Raw genomic sequence first — 20,080 nt, 5'->3', positions numbered from 1 at the left:
CCCTTCCATGCTTTGGTTGATATATGATGATCCCATGTTGAGTCTCATTTAGATCTCTCTTGTCTACAATGCTTAGAAGGTCAAGTGGTCAAGAAGGTAAGGTTCAAGGAAAACAATGCTTTTCAATTCTTCCTATCATCTGGGCCTTAAGTCAGTTCACAGGACAAGGAGACCAGATAGAACTTCAAAGCAGCATACAGTCTGCTATTCAATGAGCAAGTGCTGCTTCTGTCCCAGGTACCACCCACTAGACTACCATTGTGATTGTTCATCATCTTACACTGAGTACTTGCTGTTGGAGAATACACTGCTGCCTCCATGTTCCTGCTTTTCCTAAGTGATTCTTGGATTTCATCTTGCACCAGAAACAGTTTGTACTGTCCTTAAACAGAGAATGCCTTGCTCCTCTTTTGTAATGGAAAATTACAAAGGTTGAGGGATGCTTCCTATGGATACTTCCAACCAAGATACTGAATTTAGTATGAGACAGAAAGAACTACTTTTTTCCTGCTTCAAGCAACACATTTGAATGTGACCTGGAAGACATAAAAGTCATTGATGTAAAGCTGACAAGTCACCTGCCTTCCTAACTCCCTTTCCTCTCACAGTCTATAAATACCAGGCTCCTTTTATCCTGGGACCTATTACAGAACTTTCACGCACCACACTCACGACTAATGGATCAGCACCAAAACCACAACTTATTTGGCCCCAGCCACATAAACACTCACAATGTGGCAAGAAATGTTATTCCTCACCACAATTACCTGGACCCATGCCTTAGGCATAAAAGACCCTATTTTCCTTCATGAGCATTAGTGATTCATTTGCAGAAACAACTGAAGTAATGATTTTCCTATTCTTGAGATGCTATGAGTCTCTCACTGTTAATTATGAATTTCACTGTGCTGGGAGAAGGGTACATTAGCCAGGGCTCTGGGACTCCAGAAAGTTCCCCCATTGTTTGTTGAAAAAAATCAATCATTGCCTCCAGAAGCATTTGAAGTCCCTAGACACTAAACAAGAATCTCCTTCTATAAAGCAAATAGATTTCAATGAGGCTTTCAACTATGTCAGACCACCTCCTCCCTTGTTTTAACCTCAAGACAATTGAGTGTAATTTGAGAGACCCACAGGGCCCTGAGCTCCCTTCTTTCCTCAATCAGTCCTAGCATGGATGGGAGGCCCAGGAGCCACCTCTGCTCCAGTTTCTGGTTAAGAGTATAGGATTAGGTCTGCAAATCCACTTATGACCAATATACTACCATGTGGCCATTTTTTGACACTCACTTCTGCCCTGTTACATAGACCTACTACTGGCCTGGCTTCTCCTATACATGCTGCCTTGTGCTTCATTCTCCTTCAAAGACTCAAGACAACAGTGAACCTTAGTCTGTTTAGACTGGGCCTCCCCTGCTCTGAGTCCCAAGCCTTCCCTGGTGCTATGACTAAATTTTGGGTCCCCACCAAAATTCAGATGTTGAAGCCCTAATTCCTAGTGTGATGGTACTTAGATGTGGAGCCTTTGGGACATAATTGACCCATGAGGGTGGAGCCACCATGAGGGTATTAGTGCTCTTAAAAGAAGAGACACTAGAGAGATTAGCTATCTTTCCATCATGTGAGCACATAGCAAGAAGGTGACTATCCGCAAACCATCAAGAAGGTCCTGATGAAACATCACATATATAGGCACCTTGATCTTTGATTTCCCATTTTCCAGAATGGTGAGAAATAAATGTCCATTGCTTATGCCATCAAGACTATGATAATGTTATAGTAGCCTGGGCTGACCAAAATGCCTGGAAAACCTTAGGATCCATACCCCTCATTTGACAGGTCTCTTGGAACCACAATACAGCTCCATCTGAATGCTACAACCTCCAAATGGCCCATGCTTTCTGGTGAATGACACCCCTTGGCATCAACAGCAACTTGAACCATTGCTTGGACTGCCTGGCTACCCTGTAAAATGAAACAAAATCAAAACAAAACAAAAACACCAAACAGCCTCTGTAGCACAATTCGCTCCACCAGCCTTTTTGAGACATTCCAAAGAGTAAGTCCCACCCACCCAGGTTTGATTCATTCAACCCACTCCTGGGGTTCTTTGTCACTGCCAATCCCCAAAGAGCTAGTACATAGGTCTGTTAATTTATGACAGGAGACTTAGATTTCAGGTCAGGGGAAAGTCTCTACTACAGATTGCTTGAACCACTGACTCTGACATGTGATAATAGCATTTTGTTACATTTCTTCATGATCAGATTCTTCAAGTGTTCTGTGTACATAAATCTTTTCTCATCAAGAATATTAGTTGCTGTAAATCCAAATTTGCATGAGGATAATGGGCATTCTACTACACTTTATGCCAATAAGCCCTAATACGTTAATTAACCACAGAACACATTTACTGATAAGCTGTTCGTTAGAGAAAAACCTGGAAAATAGCAGTGTTATCAGAGTCCACCATTTTCACAAATCTCTTTCAGAAATACGTTTTTTTTTGTGGTGTTTTTTTTTTGCCTACGGGGACTAAACACTAGCAAAAATCACAGAGCAGTCATTCTCAACACTAGTTTCATGAAACTGCCAGTGTGATAAACACTGAGAGGTGAGAACTGGTTTTGTGGATTTCACTTTATGTTTTCCATATAAGCTTTCTCTTAATCTTAAATTTCTTTTGGAAGAAACTGCTATGGATGAGGCATTGGCTACTTCTTTATTGTTTGTCTATCTTAAACCAGAATTGGCTCATTCATTCACACAGAAAGTGTTTTTTTATGAATCAGTACTATTATAAGGGAGGGAGGAGCCCAGTAAATGAGGCAAATTCCTACTGATAGTACATCCCACAGTTAATCTCATTTCTTACAAGGACATTTCACTTCAATCCTCCATAGATTGAGCTCTCACAAATCACTTTGTCTGGACCTTGATGTTTTTCATCATTAGCACCACTATTTGGAAAGCATCCACAAAACCCATGGCCCAACCTGCCTCAGCTTAGTACATTGCACTAATGCAATGGCCAAATGTAATCATTTCAGCACTGACTGTGCACTTAATAAATGGCAGCCATGGTGCCTTGGCCCAGGAGGGATACAAAGATAAATAAGACAACGTTTGTCCCCAAGGAGCAAACAATATGTTAATATCTTGAATCTGCCTCATTCGCATTTATCCTTCACTTCTGTAAATAACAGTAATTTAGTTGGAGCCTGTCTAGAGAAGAACACCATATAGACTGATCTGATAGATGGAGATAATCTCCACCAATACATGTTACACTCTCCGTTCCTGAAAGTCTCTACTACAGATTGCTTGAACCACTGACTCTGACATGTGATAATAGCATTTTGTTACATTTCTTCATGATCAGATTCTTCAAGTGTTCTGTGTACATAAATCTTTTCTCATCAAGAATATTAGTTGCTGTAAATCCCTTGTACAAGAAACACACAAAACAGAGAAGATGGGAAGCTGTTTGAGAACAAAATATCCTGTCATATCACTGTTAATAAAAATGCAAAGCATTCAATGAATGGCTTATATTGAATTGAACTTAACTGAATGGACATTGTCTTCTAGATATTATTTGGTATCTTTTAGTTTGGAAATATATGAAGTTAGCATTCCATTAGCTAATCACATAAAAATATCCCCTAAGTTTCACTGTTCTACAACTATGGCTTTTAAATTTTATTATAGCAAATAGATGTTGAGGCCCTCAAGCCCACAACTTCAGTAAAATTTAATGATAGAGCTAATCAATTAGGGAAAGGAGAGGATAACTGCGAAGCATGAATTTTTGAAAGAGTACATAAAAATACATTTCTAAAAAATTTACAGCAACTCAAAATAAGTCTATAAAATATTTCTTAGTAAGATTTCTCCTTTATACTCTATTTAATGAATACATTTTTTAAAGTTTGGAATTCCTCCTAGGGATGTTATTTCAACATTTATGTTTGTCATATCATCAGCTTCTTCACTTCTCCTGGCTTTTTTGCCTCTGAATTTCAAAATGAACAAGTCCCTCTGGTTCAAAAGTAAAACACAGTTGCCCACTACCTCTGAATCATCAGCTACAATGGCACTTTTAGCTCTCAACTTATTGGTTCTCCCTTTGTCCCTAAGCCCTGCTGACTACACTACCCACCTGGAGACTTTCTTTCTCGGCTTCCACAATACCACTTTCTCTGAACTCCTACCTCTCCAACTTTTCCTTTTAAATCCACAGTTTTCTTAAACATTAGTGATTCTCAGAATTCTTTTTTTCAAATCTATTGTCCTATTTGTTTTGCTTTCTTTCTTACCTGATTTTATTAATTTTAATCAGTTTCACTATATTCTTTATATTCGGGTTACAGCTACAGACACCTATGTGAACTCAACCCTGAGCTCCAGATAACACTAGTACCTCCATACAATACCCTCAAAACTAAACTTAGCATTTTCTTCATTAAGCTTGCCTCTCCCCCAGTATCTCCATATTATATTAATGTTGCCCAAGCCAGAAACTTGTGACCCCTATCTGCCCTTACCCCAATGTCCAATCAAGTTGATAACTCTTACTAATTGCATCCTCCCTTCTCATTCCTAGTTTTACCCACCTGTGGAACTAATCCCTAGCTCTGGTGCAAACATCCATTTTCTACCTTATATTGCATCAACCAGCCACATTGAGTTATGTTTCTATGAAATGAGTTAGAATATGTAAAGTACTTACAAGAGTTTCTGGCATATAGTAAGCATTCATTACATGTTGGCTGCTGTTACTATTACTACTATCACACTACACCACCCCTACTTCCTCTGTTATTCATATTTATTTCCCACACTCACCAGGCTATATCACATTTTTATGCTTTTGCTGATGCTATTTCCTTTCCTTGAAATTGCTCCTCTGGCCTAATTCCTCACTCTTAAAATATATATATATATATATTAGAAGAAGGGAGAGGGAGAGATAGAAACATCAGTGATGAAAGGAAATCATTAATTGGATGCCTCCTGCATGCCCCTACTGTGAATCAAGCCCGAAACCCCTGCATGTGCCCTTGATGGGAATCAAACCTGGGACCCTTCAGTCTGTAGGTTGATGCTCTCTCCACTGAGCCAAACCAGCTCAGGCTAATTCCTCACTCTTAAAAAAAAAATTAAAGTTCTGCTAATATTCTTTCTCTTTCAAGAAACCATCTCTAATATCTTAGGTTAATTCAGTTCCCAAATTTGAGCTTCAATGTAAACCTGCCAAAACTTGGATCAGATCATATAGCTTAATATATTACAATCCTATCTAATAAAGAGGGAATATACTAATTGACCCTCACATCATCACAAAGATGGTGGCATCCACAGCCAATAAGGAGGGAATATGCTAATTGACTGCCCTGCCCTCAAACATGGCGGTACCCACAGCCACAAGACGGCAGTGCCCAGTCCCCTCAGCCCGCCAGGGTGGCAGGCATGCAGCAAGGCCAGGCCCGCCCCCAGGCGGGCCTAGCCGCTCCGCTCACCTGCCTCTGGAGTCCCCCAGTCCTCTCAGCCCCCCAGCCGCCCAGGGCCGGCCTGAGGCACAGATAAGCCTCAGATGGTGGCTGCCCAGCCAACGCCCAAGGAGCAGGCAAGCCTCAGATGTCGGCTGCCCAGCCGCCCAGGGCCAGGCTGAGGCACAGGCAAGCCTTGGATGGCAGCTACCCAGCTGCCCAAGGCTCAGGTAACCAGGGCCAGCCTAGGCTTGTGCTGCTGGCAGTGGCAGCAGCAGAGGTATGATGGGGCTTAGCCTTCCCCTGATCGCTGGGTTGCCTTCCACCCCTGAGGGCTCCCAGACTGTGAGAGGGGGCAGGCCGGAATGAGGGACCCCCCCTCTCCAGTGCATGAATTTTCATGCACCAGGCCTCTAGTATATTATAATCAATTATCTGATTTTGTCTTCCATTTCAACTAGGGCAGGGATCAGCAAACTACAGCCTCTTAGCCAAATCCAATGTACTTCCTGCTTATGTAAATAACTTTTTATTGGAACACAGACACACCATTTGTTAACATATTATCTCTGCCTGCACTAATCCTAAAAAGGAAGAGTTTACTACAGATCCTATGGCCCACAAAACTATATCTTCACTGTATATTAACTATTTACTATCTGGTCCAGAGTTTCTCGAACTTGGCACTATTGGGATTGGGGGCTAGATAATTCTTTGTCAAAGAAGAACTGCCCTATGCATTGTAGGGTGTATAGCAATAGCCTTGACCTCTACCCACTAAATTCCAGAAGCACTCATACCCCACCACTTCACTACTCCTTTACTCCACTCATCTACCCCCTCACTCCAGTTTTAACAACCAAAAAATGTCTCCAGACACTGGCAAATATTCCCTGAAGTCAAAATTGTCCCCAGTTGAGAACCACTAACCTGGCATTTTGCAGAAAACATTGCCAACCCCTGAAGCATAAGGTCTTCCAAGGAAGGAACTGGGCCCAGTTCACTTTGTATTCCCAGACACGATGTCTGGAACATAACAGAAGCTCATTAAATCAATCATTTAAAGGTGACTGGAGGATTGTAAGACATTCAAAAGCATTTTAAACTTCATAAGAATTTTATGCTTGAAAGGGACATTGGTGAACATCAAGCCAATTCCCTAATGTTACAACTAATTTTTGTTTCCTTTATCATTTTCAACAACACCTATCAGAACTGTTCCATTAAAAACATCTATGAAGAAAAATTATGTTGAGAAAGATAAATATCACAATCCCATTTGATTACCAGGAATTTAAGAACTATGAAATCACCACATTCAGATTTCATATATACACACACATTTCATTTATCCCTGAATGAGATTTCATTTTTACTGTCTTTGAAGAAGAAATTATTTTCATTTTGCAGATGAAATCATTTGAATTAGTCTCAAACTATAGTGTGAAGAAACAGGAACTTCCTTACAGTCAATCAAGAAATTAATTCAAAGGATATAAATTATTTTCCACTCTCTTTAATAAACCTATAGTATATCTAGTATTGCTGAAAGTAGAGAAACCTCTGCACCAAGGAACTAAATGTCTACCAGAAAAGCTAACAACTGAATGTAGGGCATTTTAAGTAACAAATAAATGACAATAACAACCAACATTTATTGAACATTGACCTTGTGCCAGTATTACAGCATCTCATTTGATCCTCATAAAAACTCTATGAGATAGGTATTAAGCTATTCATTTTACAGATGAAGACACTGAATTGTGGGAAAGCTAACTTATCCATGAACAAGTACATAGTAAGTGGCAAAACCAAAACTTGAATCTGGAAATCTGCCTCCAAAGTCTGAGTTCATACACAGAATACTATGTCAATGTGCTTAGAATTTGGAAGTGAGAAAGACTTACTGGTAATGGGATGATCAGTCAAGTGGGTAACCATGAGAATGAGTCCTGAAAGAATTGGTCAGTGTCAGACAGCAGAAAGGGAGAAATCATTGGTTGGTAGAACCAAATAAAGACGTTTTAGAAGCAAAAACTCAAAACTTATATTTAGAATAACATGAAGTAGCCACTGTGGTTAAATATAGGGAGGAAGTGAGACAACAATGAAGCCAAACTACAAGGAGCCATGAGTGGGAGAGAAGATGGGAAGTATATACGATTCCCTCATGTAGTTTTTCATTGAAAGTAAGGACTGAGTTAGGGTGTAAATTAAGCAGGAGACAGTATCAAGGAAAGGATTTAGAACATGTCTGTAGTTGAGGGAATAGAAAAGGGGTGAAGAGAAGATCTGAAAAAAAAGACTCCTTAAAGGGGCTAAATCTCAAGAGTCTAAAGAGAAGAGCAGTTACACTCCAAGAGGAGAAGGAGAGCTCATCCCAAAAGACAGGGTAAAAGAAGGTAGCAATTTATATATTTGAAAATAATCTAAAAGTGGAGGGAGAGGAATTTAATAGGCATAAGCTAAATAGTTTCTATTTTCTCCATGGTGCATGAGATAGACTATCTGCCAACTTTTGCTGGTGAGGGAGAAGATGAGGGACAGGGAAGAAGGAGAATTTCCTTCGTTGATTATTGGTGTGCAATGTTGTTGCCCTATGCTACATCTTCACTGATTTGTGAAGTGAAAAACTGGTCCTTATATCTCTCTTGACATCTCTGCAGAAACTAGCTATGGCACACTGTCCACATAGGGAACAGAGCATCAGGTTACAATAGCCTCAGAACACTAATGGAACAGACATTTCTGCATTTGCAAAGCAATTTCAAAAAACATTAGCTAATTAATTATCTCAATTATTACTTTATACCTGTAGGTATATGTGCACAAGGGCTCCTTTTTTGGGTCTCCTTTGAGGCATTTGAAGACACAAGAGATTTTGTCTCTGTGGGAATGTTGTGGTAGATTACATTTGCTGTAAATAAGTGACATTTTTAGAAAGCAATGTATTCCACTGAATTTATCCTGAAGAGGGAAAAAAATTGCAAACCTAATTAAGAGACTCCAAGAATCAGACTGATAATTCATAATAAGCCTCCTCTTTCTGGCTTTCTTGGGGTTTTGGAGGCAAATAGCTCCAACTTCACAGAAAATATTGGGGTGGAACAAAAGCACATGTGTGCTCTGCACCTTGAGACAAAGGTATGCCACTACTTGGCATTTATACCAAGAGGAGCTACTTTCCACTCAAGTTCCATAAGGAAAATCACTCTTCTATTAACAGGTGGAGCAATATCAATTTGCCCAAAGTGGGAAATCAAGCAAAAACAACCTTCCTCTCAGAACAATCAATGACAAGGTGAAAGAAATAGGTCATTGGATCCAATCTCCCACAGGACATTTTTGCCTGAATAAATTGCCTCTCCTATAAAGTGGGACCTCCAATGACAGTGAGAGACCATTATCTAGAGTGGGTTTGACCACAGTCTCACCAACCTTTTTCTGAGGTGCTTACTTTCCTTTCATCTTCACCAAGTCTTTTGATTCAGTTGGTGGAGATGGCAACAGTATTTACATCTCAACTCCAACCTTTGCTAACTGTGTGACCTTGGGCACGACACTCACTCTCTTTTAAAAATTCATAAATTTGTTGTAGGAATTAAATTAGGGGATAGGAATGAAGCACGTAGCACCATGTACACTTTGCATGCACTTACACTGTTAAGTGCTCAATAATTGTTGGTCTTTATTGTTGCTATTATGTTTATAATTGCTGTGGTTAGAATGGTTTTGGAGATGATGCCAGTGAAGGTCTGGGGCAAGAGAAATAATTGTAAATGAATAATAGGTGATTTCAGTGACTGAGAAACTCAAATCCTACCACAAGGGCATCCCTATAAGTCTCAATGGGACTTGCATAGTTAACTGGTTTGGAGATTAATCAGGAAAGTCTTCAACACAATGAACTTGGCCTAATCAATCAGCTTCATTATTTCTTTTCAAAAGGCTAATTCACTGTAGAGCTATAGGATCTTATTTTTGAAAGGACACTAGAAAATAAAGACCAGCTACTCATTTGATGATATAATTTCCTCAACAACCTCAGCAAGGTGGTTGCCCAAACTCTGTGTATGTGCCTTGAATGATAGAGAATGCATTACTTTGAAGGTAGCTTTGGACAGCTCTCATTGAAATGTCTTCTAGTAGTAAGTATTTCATTTCCACGTGTTTGCTTTAGTTCTTCTTAAAGACAGATGAACCACATTTAATCCCACTTCCAGAGGACAGTCATTAATGTATGATGACAAGTCTCAAACCCTGGACTCAGGCATCTTTTCTTCCTCAGGTTAAACATCCTTGGATCCACCAGTCAACAATTTTTATGTTAGACTCATGATCCTCTTTATCTTTGTCATACCTCAGCTCTAAACATGTTGCAATCTATCAATACGTCAGCTAACTTTTAAAAGCTTATCATACACAATGGAATAAAAACACCTCTAGTAATCACATCAGCACACGATGATGATGATGATGATGATGATGATGATGATGATGATAAATACTATTTACCAAGTATTTTCTACATAGCAAGCTGCATTCTAAGGGTTTTACACTTATTATATCAGTTAATATTCAAAACTCTATTCTCATGAAATAAATAAGCAAAGTGAGGCACAAAGAGGGTTAAGCAACTTGCCCAGCCTTCCACACTTATGTGCAAATGGGAGTAGAGCTAGGCTTCAGAGGCTGTTCTCTTAGTCAATAAATGATACTATAAAACTAACATCACCTTTATTTCATAGATCATACCTCCATTAATTCAACCTCAAATCATGTACACACATATTTCTATCATTCCCAACTCCCTGCCATTCACAGAGTTGATGGCCATGCTCTCTTACCTTCCTTCAAGTCCCTAATATGAATGTTGAATAAGATGAATCATTGTGACCTCCACCTGATCATATAGGTCAATCTAGACCCATTCAGAAGGTCTCACTGGTATATTTAAATAGTTACTCCTTTACTGAATAGCTCTTATATCCAATCTCCTTTTCTCCATCTTTTTGATAAGGACATCACAAAATGTATTGCCAAACACCTTGCTGATATTTAGCTATGCTAGATCTATAGTACTTTGCTGAATTATTAGTAATACTATTGAAGGAATATGTGAATTTGGCTGAAATGGCATGGCTTATTTTTAGTGTTCTTAGTGAATAGCTGTAGTTCTGTTAATCACTCTTTTCTATGGGCTCATACATCCCTAGATCCACCAGTCAACAATTTTTATGTTAGATTCATGATCCTCTTTATCTTTGTTATATCTCAGCTCTAAACATGTTGTAATCTATCAATACATCAGCTAACTTTTGTCTGTTAACAATTCCAAAATATTTCCCAGATTCCAATGAAGCTTATAAACCCATAGCTTGCATTATCTACACTTTTCCATCTTTGATATTTAGGAACCTCCTCTATTATCTACCATTTCTAAAAATAGCACTAACTTAATTTTAAAATTTTATTTGCAAATTCTTTCTTTATCCTGTGATGTCATCCATCCAAGTCAAGAAACTTGAATTAATGCAAAACAATTAGGTGTCTTCTGATATTAAACTTCCTATCTTGGTTTACCTATGCAAGGACCTATTTTCTTGTCAAGAAGGAATTCTTTTACATAATTTAGGCTCTATGTTGCAAATGACAGAAAATTCAACTCATACTAGTTTGGATAAAAGAAATGATTTATTCAATCATGGCTAGAAAGCCAGGGGTAGTCTAATTTGAAGAATGTTTCATCCAGGGCCTTAAAAATGTCACTAGGATCTAATTTATCTCCATCTTTTGGCTTTGTTATTCATTCTGGCTTCATTTTTGGTCTCTATGTGGTAGCAAGAAGGCAACACAAAGCTCAGTTATATACCACCCAAGTTCTAGCCAGAAGGAAGGAAAACTGCCTCCCTACAACATATCAACAAAAAAGTCCTGAGCTTGTATGCCACTGATCCCAATTGGGTGAGGTACCCACTTATGTGCAAAATAACCACGGCCAGGGAAATGGAAGTCCCTAATTGACTTAGTGCTCACATGCTCACCATGGAAGCTGGGAGGGGAGTCAGTGCCATTGCACTATTTTTTTTTTTTTGAGGACCAGGGGAAATAAAAATCAAGAAAATTTATCCAGAAAGCTGGAAATGAAGACCAGGTCTCTAAAGAAAAAGTACATCCACATGTCTACTTCTCTATCAACGGCTATCAACTATAATGAACAGCAGCCATTCTTTGACATTTGTATTGTGGCGTTAACTGAAAACCATCTTTCTATTTGTCATAGTAATAAATATCCTGGAGGCTTTAGCCCTCCTGATCTATTCTTTAGGTACATACCACTTTCTTATAGTCCCCCTGGGCTAAGCACTCACACTGTGCCTGTCTGTGAAATAAGCCTCCTGTCCATCACACAACCCCAGTAGCTCAGGGTTCTTTTCTTTTCTTCTGTGAGAGTGCCTTTCTCTCTCCTGCCCATTTCAGTTCCTTGTAATCCAGAAGGTAACCTTTTTTCAGAATATCTAATTTATCTTCTTCATGAAAATTTCATTCTAAACTGGATCATGTCATATTGCCAATATTTGACCTTTCTTTTTTTAACCCACAAAAATGAAAGTTTCTATGGTCAACCCAGGAGGCAGCTCCTGAGACACAGGTTCTCTTCTTTCCTTTCTTCCTCTGCCACCTGCTTCTATTTCCCAGCCTCTGATTCACATTGCCACTTCCTTCTACTTTGTTGGAATTTTTCCCTCTTGGTCTCCTTCTTGTATTGGTTCTTCCATTCTCTCGAGGTACTTTCCCTCCAAGCCCACATAATGCTTTTCTGCATATCTTCCTAATAGCAGGAAAATAAATCCTACCTTGCAATACAAAACTTAATAAGCAGCAACTTGTTTTTCTACCCTAGAAGTTCTCTGCAGGCATGTGCATTTATTGTTTCAGTGATCACTATCCTCATTTTACAGATCAGGTTATGGATGCCCCAAAGGGGTTGGATGTTTTAACAATTAGCATCAGAACTGGAGGGGGCAGACAGGTTCAAGTCAGTGGCTCTTTTTTTTAACTACATTGGACTCTCCTAACTTCTGCAGTTTTCAATTGCAGAAACAACAAAGAACAGTAAGTGGTTCCTTGGCTAGATCTGACCAATAACCTAGCAACACAAATTATATCAATAGCATTTGCACAGTGCTTTACAGTTTATAAAGCACTTCTTCTTTTTTTAACCCATTTGCTCCTGACATAATAATGCTAAAGTAGGTATTATTATCTGATGAAAAAACTGAGGTGAAGAGCAGTCAAGTGATTTTCTGTTAGTCTTATAGCTGGTAACAAATACGTCTAGGCAAGAGTCAAACACTGGACTTGTGCTTCTTAAACCAAATGTCCTTTATCTTCCATGCTGACTATGAAACGCTTACTTGAATTTTGCTCGCCTTGGGGCCCCACAGTAGTCTCAATAATGGGAAAAATAACATCTTTAGGACCAATGCCATACCTAAATTTACCTGATTATAAAAAGAGATATTTTCCACCACTTGAGAAATCAGGAAGGACAGCAAAACAAATGTTTGGGAAACAAGTTGGGAAAATAAGAGTAGGAAGGGGGAAAAGTATAGTGAGTGAAGAAGCAAGAGGAGAACACACAAAAAAAAAAAATAAAAAGAAAGGAAAAGAAAGGAACTGATAGCATAAGAGAGAGCCAAAAAAGACAGGGAGGGTAAAATAAACTGAGTATATTAAAAAATGAAAAAGCAACAAAAAGCCACATTATCCCAAAGCCCGCAGGTGCCAGCAATTCAAACAAACGTATAGCAATTAACAGAATTAACACAGCCTTAAATAGCTTGGCTCACCAGATGTGGACTCCTAACAGGGTTCTATAAAATGTAAAGTTATTACAGATTAAACCATTAATCTTCTGTTCAGAGACTATCTCTGGCTGTAAAATTCCATTCCCGTTTAAATGGCTAATAATCACAAAGGGATGTGGAATGTAATGGGCACAATGATGTTCTACCCAATCCTTTTTCCTTTAAATATGTGTTCCACTCTCCAATTCCTGTGTTTTTCCTTCCTCTCCATTAGAGATGCTCTGAGAAAAGAGGTGAAACAGACACATCTGTCCCAGAGGTCTCAGCAGCTCATGAGCTTCTCTATAGGAAAATGGTGAACCAACATATCAGGGGAGAAGTAACATATTGAGATGAAAGGGGCAAAGTGAAGGAAGACCCAAATCAAACAACACAGAAAATCCCCACATAGGAGGATACTATGATGGGCTTGTGTCAGCTCCCTGGAGCTGGAAATTCATGCAACTCGGTCTTGATTTGGCTTTCCTTCAATGCACTGTGCTTTATCCAACAACAATAGCTCAGTAATGCCAAGGACAGAGGAAATAACTGTATGTCTTTACAGGGAGGGCCCTTGGAAACTGAAATGGGAGTCAGAAGGAAGCACTTTTCTATAGACATTTTAAGATTCAGAGTCACTTTCCCTCCTCAATACTAAAGCCAATGGACCACCCTTTCAACCCTGCTCTTCAACCTCCTAGGACAAAAACATACATCAGGAGAAAGGAATAGATGGATGAGCATCAGACATCAAGGAATTACAGCCTCATAGGCAAGATGCCTAGCTGAACTTGTCATTCTACTAAGATTCCCAATGGCTCCCCATTACCTAGAAAATAAAGCTCAAGGGTATAGCATAACATCAAGCTCTCTATGACCTGGCCCCTTCTTACTTGATAGCTATATTTTTTAGAATTAATTTTATAGTTTGTGCCCTGAAATTAGCAAGCTGTATGTTTCTCACCCAGACACCATGATGGGTCCTGTTTCCAGGCCTTTGCTCATGCTGCCCTTTCATCCTGAGCCACCACTCCCTCCATTCTTCCTGTTCACTTCTGCTCATCTCTAAGCCTCACCTTGGGCATTGTCTCCTCCACAGAGTTTTCCTGAACCCCAAGATATGTTATGTCCTTCTACTCAGCAGCCCCATTGCGCCAGAGAATGTCTCTTTTCAGTCATTTAATGTAAGTTTACAGCTGTGAAGTAGGTGAGTACAGAGTTTATTCTTGTATTATTTATGAATTATTGTTATTATTATTAACCTACTTTTGCCCACCCTTGTATTTATTGAGAGCTCACAAGGAGCTGGGAACACAACAAGAACAAAAATAAAACAGACCCGTGAAAACACGAAGAGGAATGACATACTGATTTTGTGACATTTAACTGGACACAAATCCTATATTGATAACCAGGCTGTGTGGAGAACCAGAACAGTTTGATGACAACTTGGACCCTCTCTATTGTGGCTTGAACAGTGGTATCAATAGAGGCGGTGTGCACACAGGTGCAGTCACAGTGGAACCAGAATGAAACATTCAGATGGGAAGACAGTGCAGTTCCAAAGATAAAACCTATTTTGTGCCGCATGCAAAGTAACCATTATCTCTGTATCAGAAATCCCAAAGTCCCTTTATAATGTCCCCATTTTGAAGAAAATGACATACAAAAGCACCTACCTTAGCCTAAGGCAGTGGTCGGCAAACTCATTAGTCAACAGAGCCAAATATCAACAGTACAATGATTGAAATTTCTTTTGAGAGCCAGATTTTTTAAACTTAAACTTCTTCTAACGCCACTTCTTCAAAATAGACTCGCCCAGGCCATGGTATTTTGTGGAAGAGCCACACTCAAGGGGTCAAAGAGCCGCATGTGGCTCGTGAGCTGCAGTTTGCCGACCACTGGCCTAAGGTAACTCAGAGCCACAAATGGCAAGAGAAGACATAAAAAGGAAGACAGAGATAGGGGAGGGAAGAAGAAATTGTGAAGTAACTGGAAACTGTTCTAAAGGCAGATGGCTAATGTGGGTAAGTGGGATTTATCAAGGAGCAAAGTCCCAATATAGCTGGAAGCTTTGGCTGTTTACTAAGTAGTCAGAGAAATACCAAGAACAAGAGAAGAATTTACCAGACCTGCCCACAGAAAAGTGAATTGTAATGATTAAATGGAGAGAAAGAATATTCCAGGACTACAGTATACTCAAAGGTATATGTTTAAAACTCTGAGGTAAATAAGAAAGCATTTCAAAAAGACTATAATACTCAACATGTAACAGAGAGATGGAACAACAGTTAATAAAGTTATTGTGCCTACCATTTCCCCCAGTGTTTTGGACTTTCTTTTTCTGTCTTTATCTGGATTTAAGTGTAGAATTATATTGCTAGCTAAGGTATGTGTATAATTTGATTGCTAATTACTTTTAATGACACTTTTTCAGAGCTACTGTTAATTTTTAAGCTTTGAAGTGACTGTAAAAGCTGTCTGCTCTCTACCTAGGCAGTGAGAGAGAGAAGGGAGATTTTGTTTTCCTTAGATTCTGCATGCATCAAGTCATTAGAGAAACCTTCATGTTTTTATGAGTGTTGTTTCAAAATGCTCAAGAGCATCCTTTCTGATGGACAAATTTTGGAAATTTCTCCTTTGTCTCAAAATATGTAATTGAGAGCCGTTTCATACAATCAGAAAAAGACTGGTGTTAGAGGCCACCCCTAGATGCTGTCCAGGAGAAATTCCTGCACAGGGCTGTTTCCCTACAAAAATGGATGAGTTCTCCACTGCAATCAATGCCTCATTCATTCCTGAGCCACATATGTGGTAACAAAATGTTCCTATCTATTTCTGATGAGAGTGCAATTCTAATATAGTGTGATTTAACAGTGTTTAAGAGCTTTTCAGAGATCATTGGACACTAAGTAGTTTATACCTTCATTCTATCCAAATGGGAGTAAACCTCATGGAAGGAGTATTCTGTCTACTACAATCCATCAGGAATGACCAGTAGAGTCCGTGCAGTTAACAGAAGCCTAGGTAACGTCTAACAGAAAGAGGAAACACTCTTTGGGTTCCCTTCTGTAATTTGTCTTTCAGACCAAGAACAATACAGAGCTGTAATTGGATGTTTTCCTCCTTTGTCCCATTTTTCCTTCCTAACCCTTCCTCTCAAGTCAAACATCATTTATTGCAGCAATGCCCAGCTCAAACATCAATTTTTCTCCAAAACTGATTCCCACCTAAAACTTATCTGTTTCCTCTACTCAGTTAGAACATTTAGTATGTAGCACTGAACACGTGGTGTTTTGAACTGTAACTGTAAACTTACCGATCTCATCTCCCTTCATAGATTATAAAGGCTTTGAGTACATAGACCTTGGCTTGTAAAGAAACAAGTTACAGCACAAAAAAGGCACCAAATGAGTATCTGATAAATTTATCCATTCAATAAATACTTGTTCTGTGCCTATTTTATACCAGGCATGACAGGCACAACTCCTGTCTGGACCTGGCTCAGAGTTGAGTGGTGTGGATGAATACATGAGCAATGCCATCTCATGTATGACTGATATTCAACAAATTTCAAATAGCCATAACACGCATAAAACCTGTGTCCTGAGAGGAGGGTCATAACCTGTCATAGCAATCTTCATCTATAAGAAAGCACACTGTTAGCTTTGTAAAAACTTTCCCCAGGGAAATGGTATAGATATCTTTGGCAATAAAGCTTAGCTTAGATTAAACAAAAATGTACAGTAGACTGCTCTGAGGACACAGTGTTCTGGAAGAATTCTACCAAATCAAGTCTGATTCTTTTTTGCCTCAACAATTGACCTTAGTGATTGAATATACACTTGACTGATGCTCCTTTGCTCTCAAACAGAGGTATCAACACATCAGCTACAATAGCATAAATGAGTAATGGCAAAGTCCACTGCTTTCTCACATCTGCTAGCTTCCAGGGAAAGAAAAAAAAATAAAAGGAAAAGGAAGCCGTCTGGGCCTTAATGTTACATTCTGCGAATTTTCTTTCATCTCAAATAATGAGACTCTTGGGAACACCAAGTTTGGACAAGGTAAAATAATACAAATGTTTTAGGCAAGACACACAACTACAAATTGTCCACTTCCAGTTAGAGCTTTCCCTATGTGCCACGTCAAAAGTACAAAATCAAACTTTACTAATGATTAAATTAGTAAACTAGTTCCTAATGATTTCAAAGTCCTTTCACCTGTGTTATTTTATTTTATTTATAAAGCAAAGCTACCTGAGAAATAAGGTCACCCATTAGTTAAATGACAAAACTAAACAGAGCACTTTAGTGGTGAACCCAAGGTCATGCAAACAACTTAAGCTCTGACCAAAACCAAGGGCTCTACTTCAAGTCCAAGGTCTTTTCTGCTACCACATACAGAGCCAGTCACTGAACAGTCAGTGCATTAAAAGGAGTGTTTGAACTTTACCTCTTTAAGGCAGCCCATGAAGTTGTTGCTGACGGGTGAGCCTGGCAAGTCAGCGGTACTTGGGCTTCCTCCCACATAGAAGAAGTCATCCGAACCCAGCATGGTGTAGTCCTCTTGAGTGTAGCCCGTCGTGGTAAGGATGCCATCAACAGAGATTGTCACCTGGTAGAGGGACATAGGGACAAAAACAAAATCCCAACAATGACCTTATAGTCCTATCAAAATCCAGTGGCTTCCCCCACCTGTGGCTTCACTTTCATTAAGATTTTGGTGAGGTATTCTTTCTAATTTGGTTTTATTTTGGGATGTGCAGCCAAGTTCCATTTTCTGGTCTGCCTTCCCTGTGGCCCATGCCTGCAGCATTCCCCTGCAGACTCCTAGGAGAGTGTGTCAGAACTGCCAAGCTGAGCAATTTGCTCTACCCATTGCACTCTTTACTCAGTCAGGCTAGAAAATGGAACTGTTCTCAGACGACGCCACTTGTCTCAGTTCATTGTTAAAATTATGATTTAGTTTTTAATGATTGTTGATTATGGTGGTAGTGAAAAACAGCAAAGGAGACATTTGACGATGGGTTTGTTAGGGGGTTGGTCTTTGGTTATTGATGATTATTTTCCTTTTTTTCTTTTCTTTTTCTTTTCTCTTTTATTTGTTTCTTTTTGGACTCACACCACGCTGACAAACATGCATCCAGGTAGGGAAGAAGAAGGGTGTCAATGGTGATGTGTCATGGATGATACATGCCATGGCCATCCCCAGAATGCCAACCCCTGCCCTCCCTTCACTGCCATCACCACCACCAAGAGAAGAAATGACCCAACCAAAGAAGCAACTCTAACAAAAAGACATGAATGATGATGCATAATAACCAAAACAATAATAATAATACCCATAGGGAAGAAAGAGCACCCATACACCCAACATCCATGAAAGGAGCAGAGGGCAGAGAGAAGAGACAGGGCCTCAGAGCGTGCACACACCATACACTGGCACACCCATGCAAAAATTATCTGGAGCCAAGAGAGAAGGCAGAAGAAAAAGGGGATGGAAGAGGGAAAGGGTGAGGAGAACTAAAGGAAAGAATCAGAATCCACTTCACCCTCACATGCACTGCACCAACAGAAACACAAGATGAATGTGAAAGAAAAGAAAAGAAAAACACTCAAAACTAAAGGGTCATCTTTCCCCTGCCTACCACCTCCCTCACTAAAAAAAAGAAAAGAAAAAGTCCAAACCCAACCCCCAAATATATGAAGGATGAGAAGAAAATAAAAAAGTGGAGACAAAAAAAAAAAAGGAGAGACTGAGAAGAAAGTGGAGTTGGTAGATAATTTGATAGGTTGTTAGTAATGAGGAGGAAAATGATGGGACAAATTCTGATGCCAATGGGGAAGCCCACGAGACAGGAGCATGCCATGCAGAGTGTGAACGGAGAACACAATTGGTGGAGCTCCCTTGGGCCATGGTGGGGACTAAGGTGAAAGAAGGGAAGAGAAGAACACAGGAAGCAGAGTAATTTCCTCCCCAGATCACTCGTGGCAGCCGTGGCCACACACTAGGGAGAGAAAGCAGGGGTTAAGGAATGGGGAGAGTAAAAGAAAGGAGAAAGAGTGAGGGATAGCAAGACACAGAGATTAGGAAAGTCCTTAACATAAATCTTGTTGTCCCTAGTCTGTGACTTCAAAGTTGAAAAATAAGAAAACAAAACAAAACAAATTTAACTAAATGGAGAAACTTTCCTTAAAAAAAAATTTGGGGGGAGGGAAAAAATTACTAACTGGAGAAACCGTTCCAACCAAACTCGTCCAAGTATCATTTGCAGGACAGGTACATCCTCTTCCTTTATTTATTTTTTTAAGAGAAAGAAAAAAGTTGCATTTAATTCAACAAAAATTTTAAAAAGAGAAGAAACAAGTCTAAAGAGGATTAAAGAGGGGTTGGGGGAGGAAAAGAGGGCAACACACGGCAAACCCAAAAAAAGAGACAATAAGAATGATATCTACCAGACAATGTAGTTTGTTTACCATAGCGTGTCCGATGCCTGAGTGCTTTGCGGAAAAGGGGGAAGAGAGGAAATTAAAAATTGTGAACAGAACGATTGTTAATTAAAAAAACTAAAAAACAAAGATGAGTCGTTAGGGTGTTAGTACATTAGTCGGTTAGTAAAATGACACATTGCATGAATGATCTTGTGTTAGTTTTTCAAAAAAAAGGCACCCAACACAGAAAAAGAGAGTGGGGAAGACAATGAGACCAGGACTCTGTGGAAAACCTGGCACCCCG

At 39.5% G+C, this 20,080-nt stretch overlaps 1 protein-coding gene across 14 annotated transcripts in view; it reads right to left on the bottom strand.

The window, feature by feature from the left end:
- NRXN3 (neurexin 3) overlaps positions 1–20,080 on the bottom strand; it is a gene marked incomplete at both ends in the record, with an annotated part of 1,469,510 nt that overhangs the window by 1,092,231 nt on the left and 357,199 nt on the right. For all 14 annotated transcript variants that reach the window (XM_079767585.1, XM_079767570.1, XM_079767583.1 and 11 more), the window contains one exon: positions 17,798–17,959. In XM_079767585.1, coding sequence (XP_079623711.1) covers positions 17,798–17,959 — 162 coding nt within the window. The remainder of the gene's footprint in view (positions 1–17,797; positions 17,960–20,080) is intronic.

Source organism: Cnephaeus nilssonii (assembly GCF_951640355.1).
Source record: "Cnephaeus nilssonii genome assembly, chromosome: 4".
In the NCBI taxonomy this organism is placed as follows: domain Eukaryota; kingdom Metazoa; phylum Chordata; class Mammalia; order Chiroptera; family Vespertilionidae; genus Cnephaeus; species Cnephaeus nilssonii.
The sequence above is the reverse complement of the archived record's forward strand: the minus strand, read 5'-3'. Positions and strand labels throughout refer to the sequence as shown.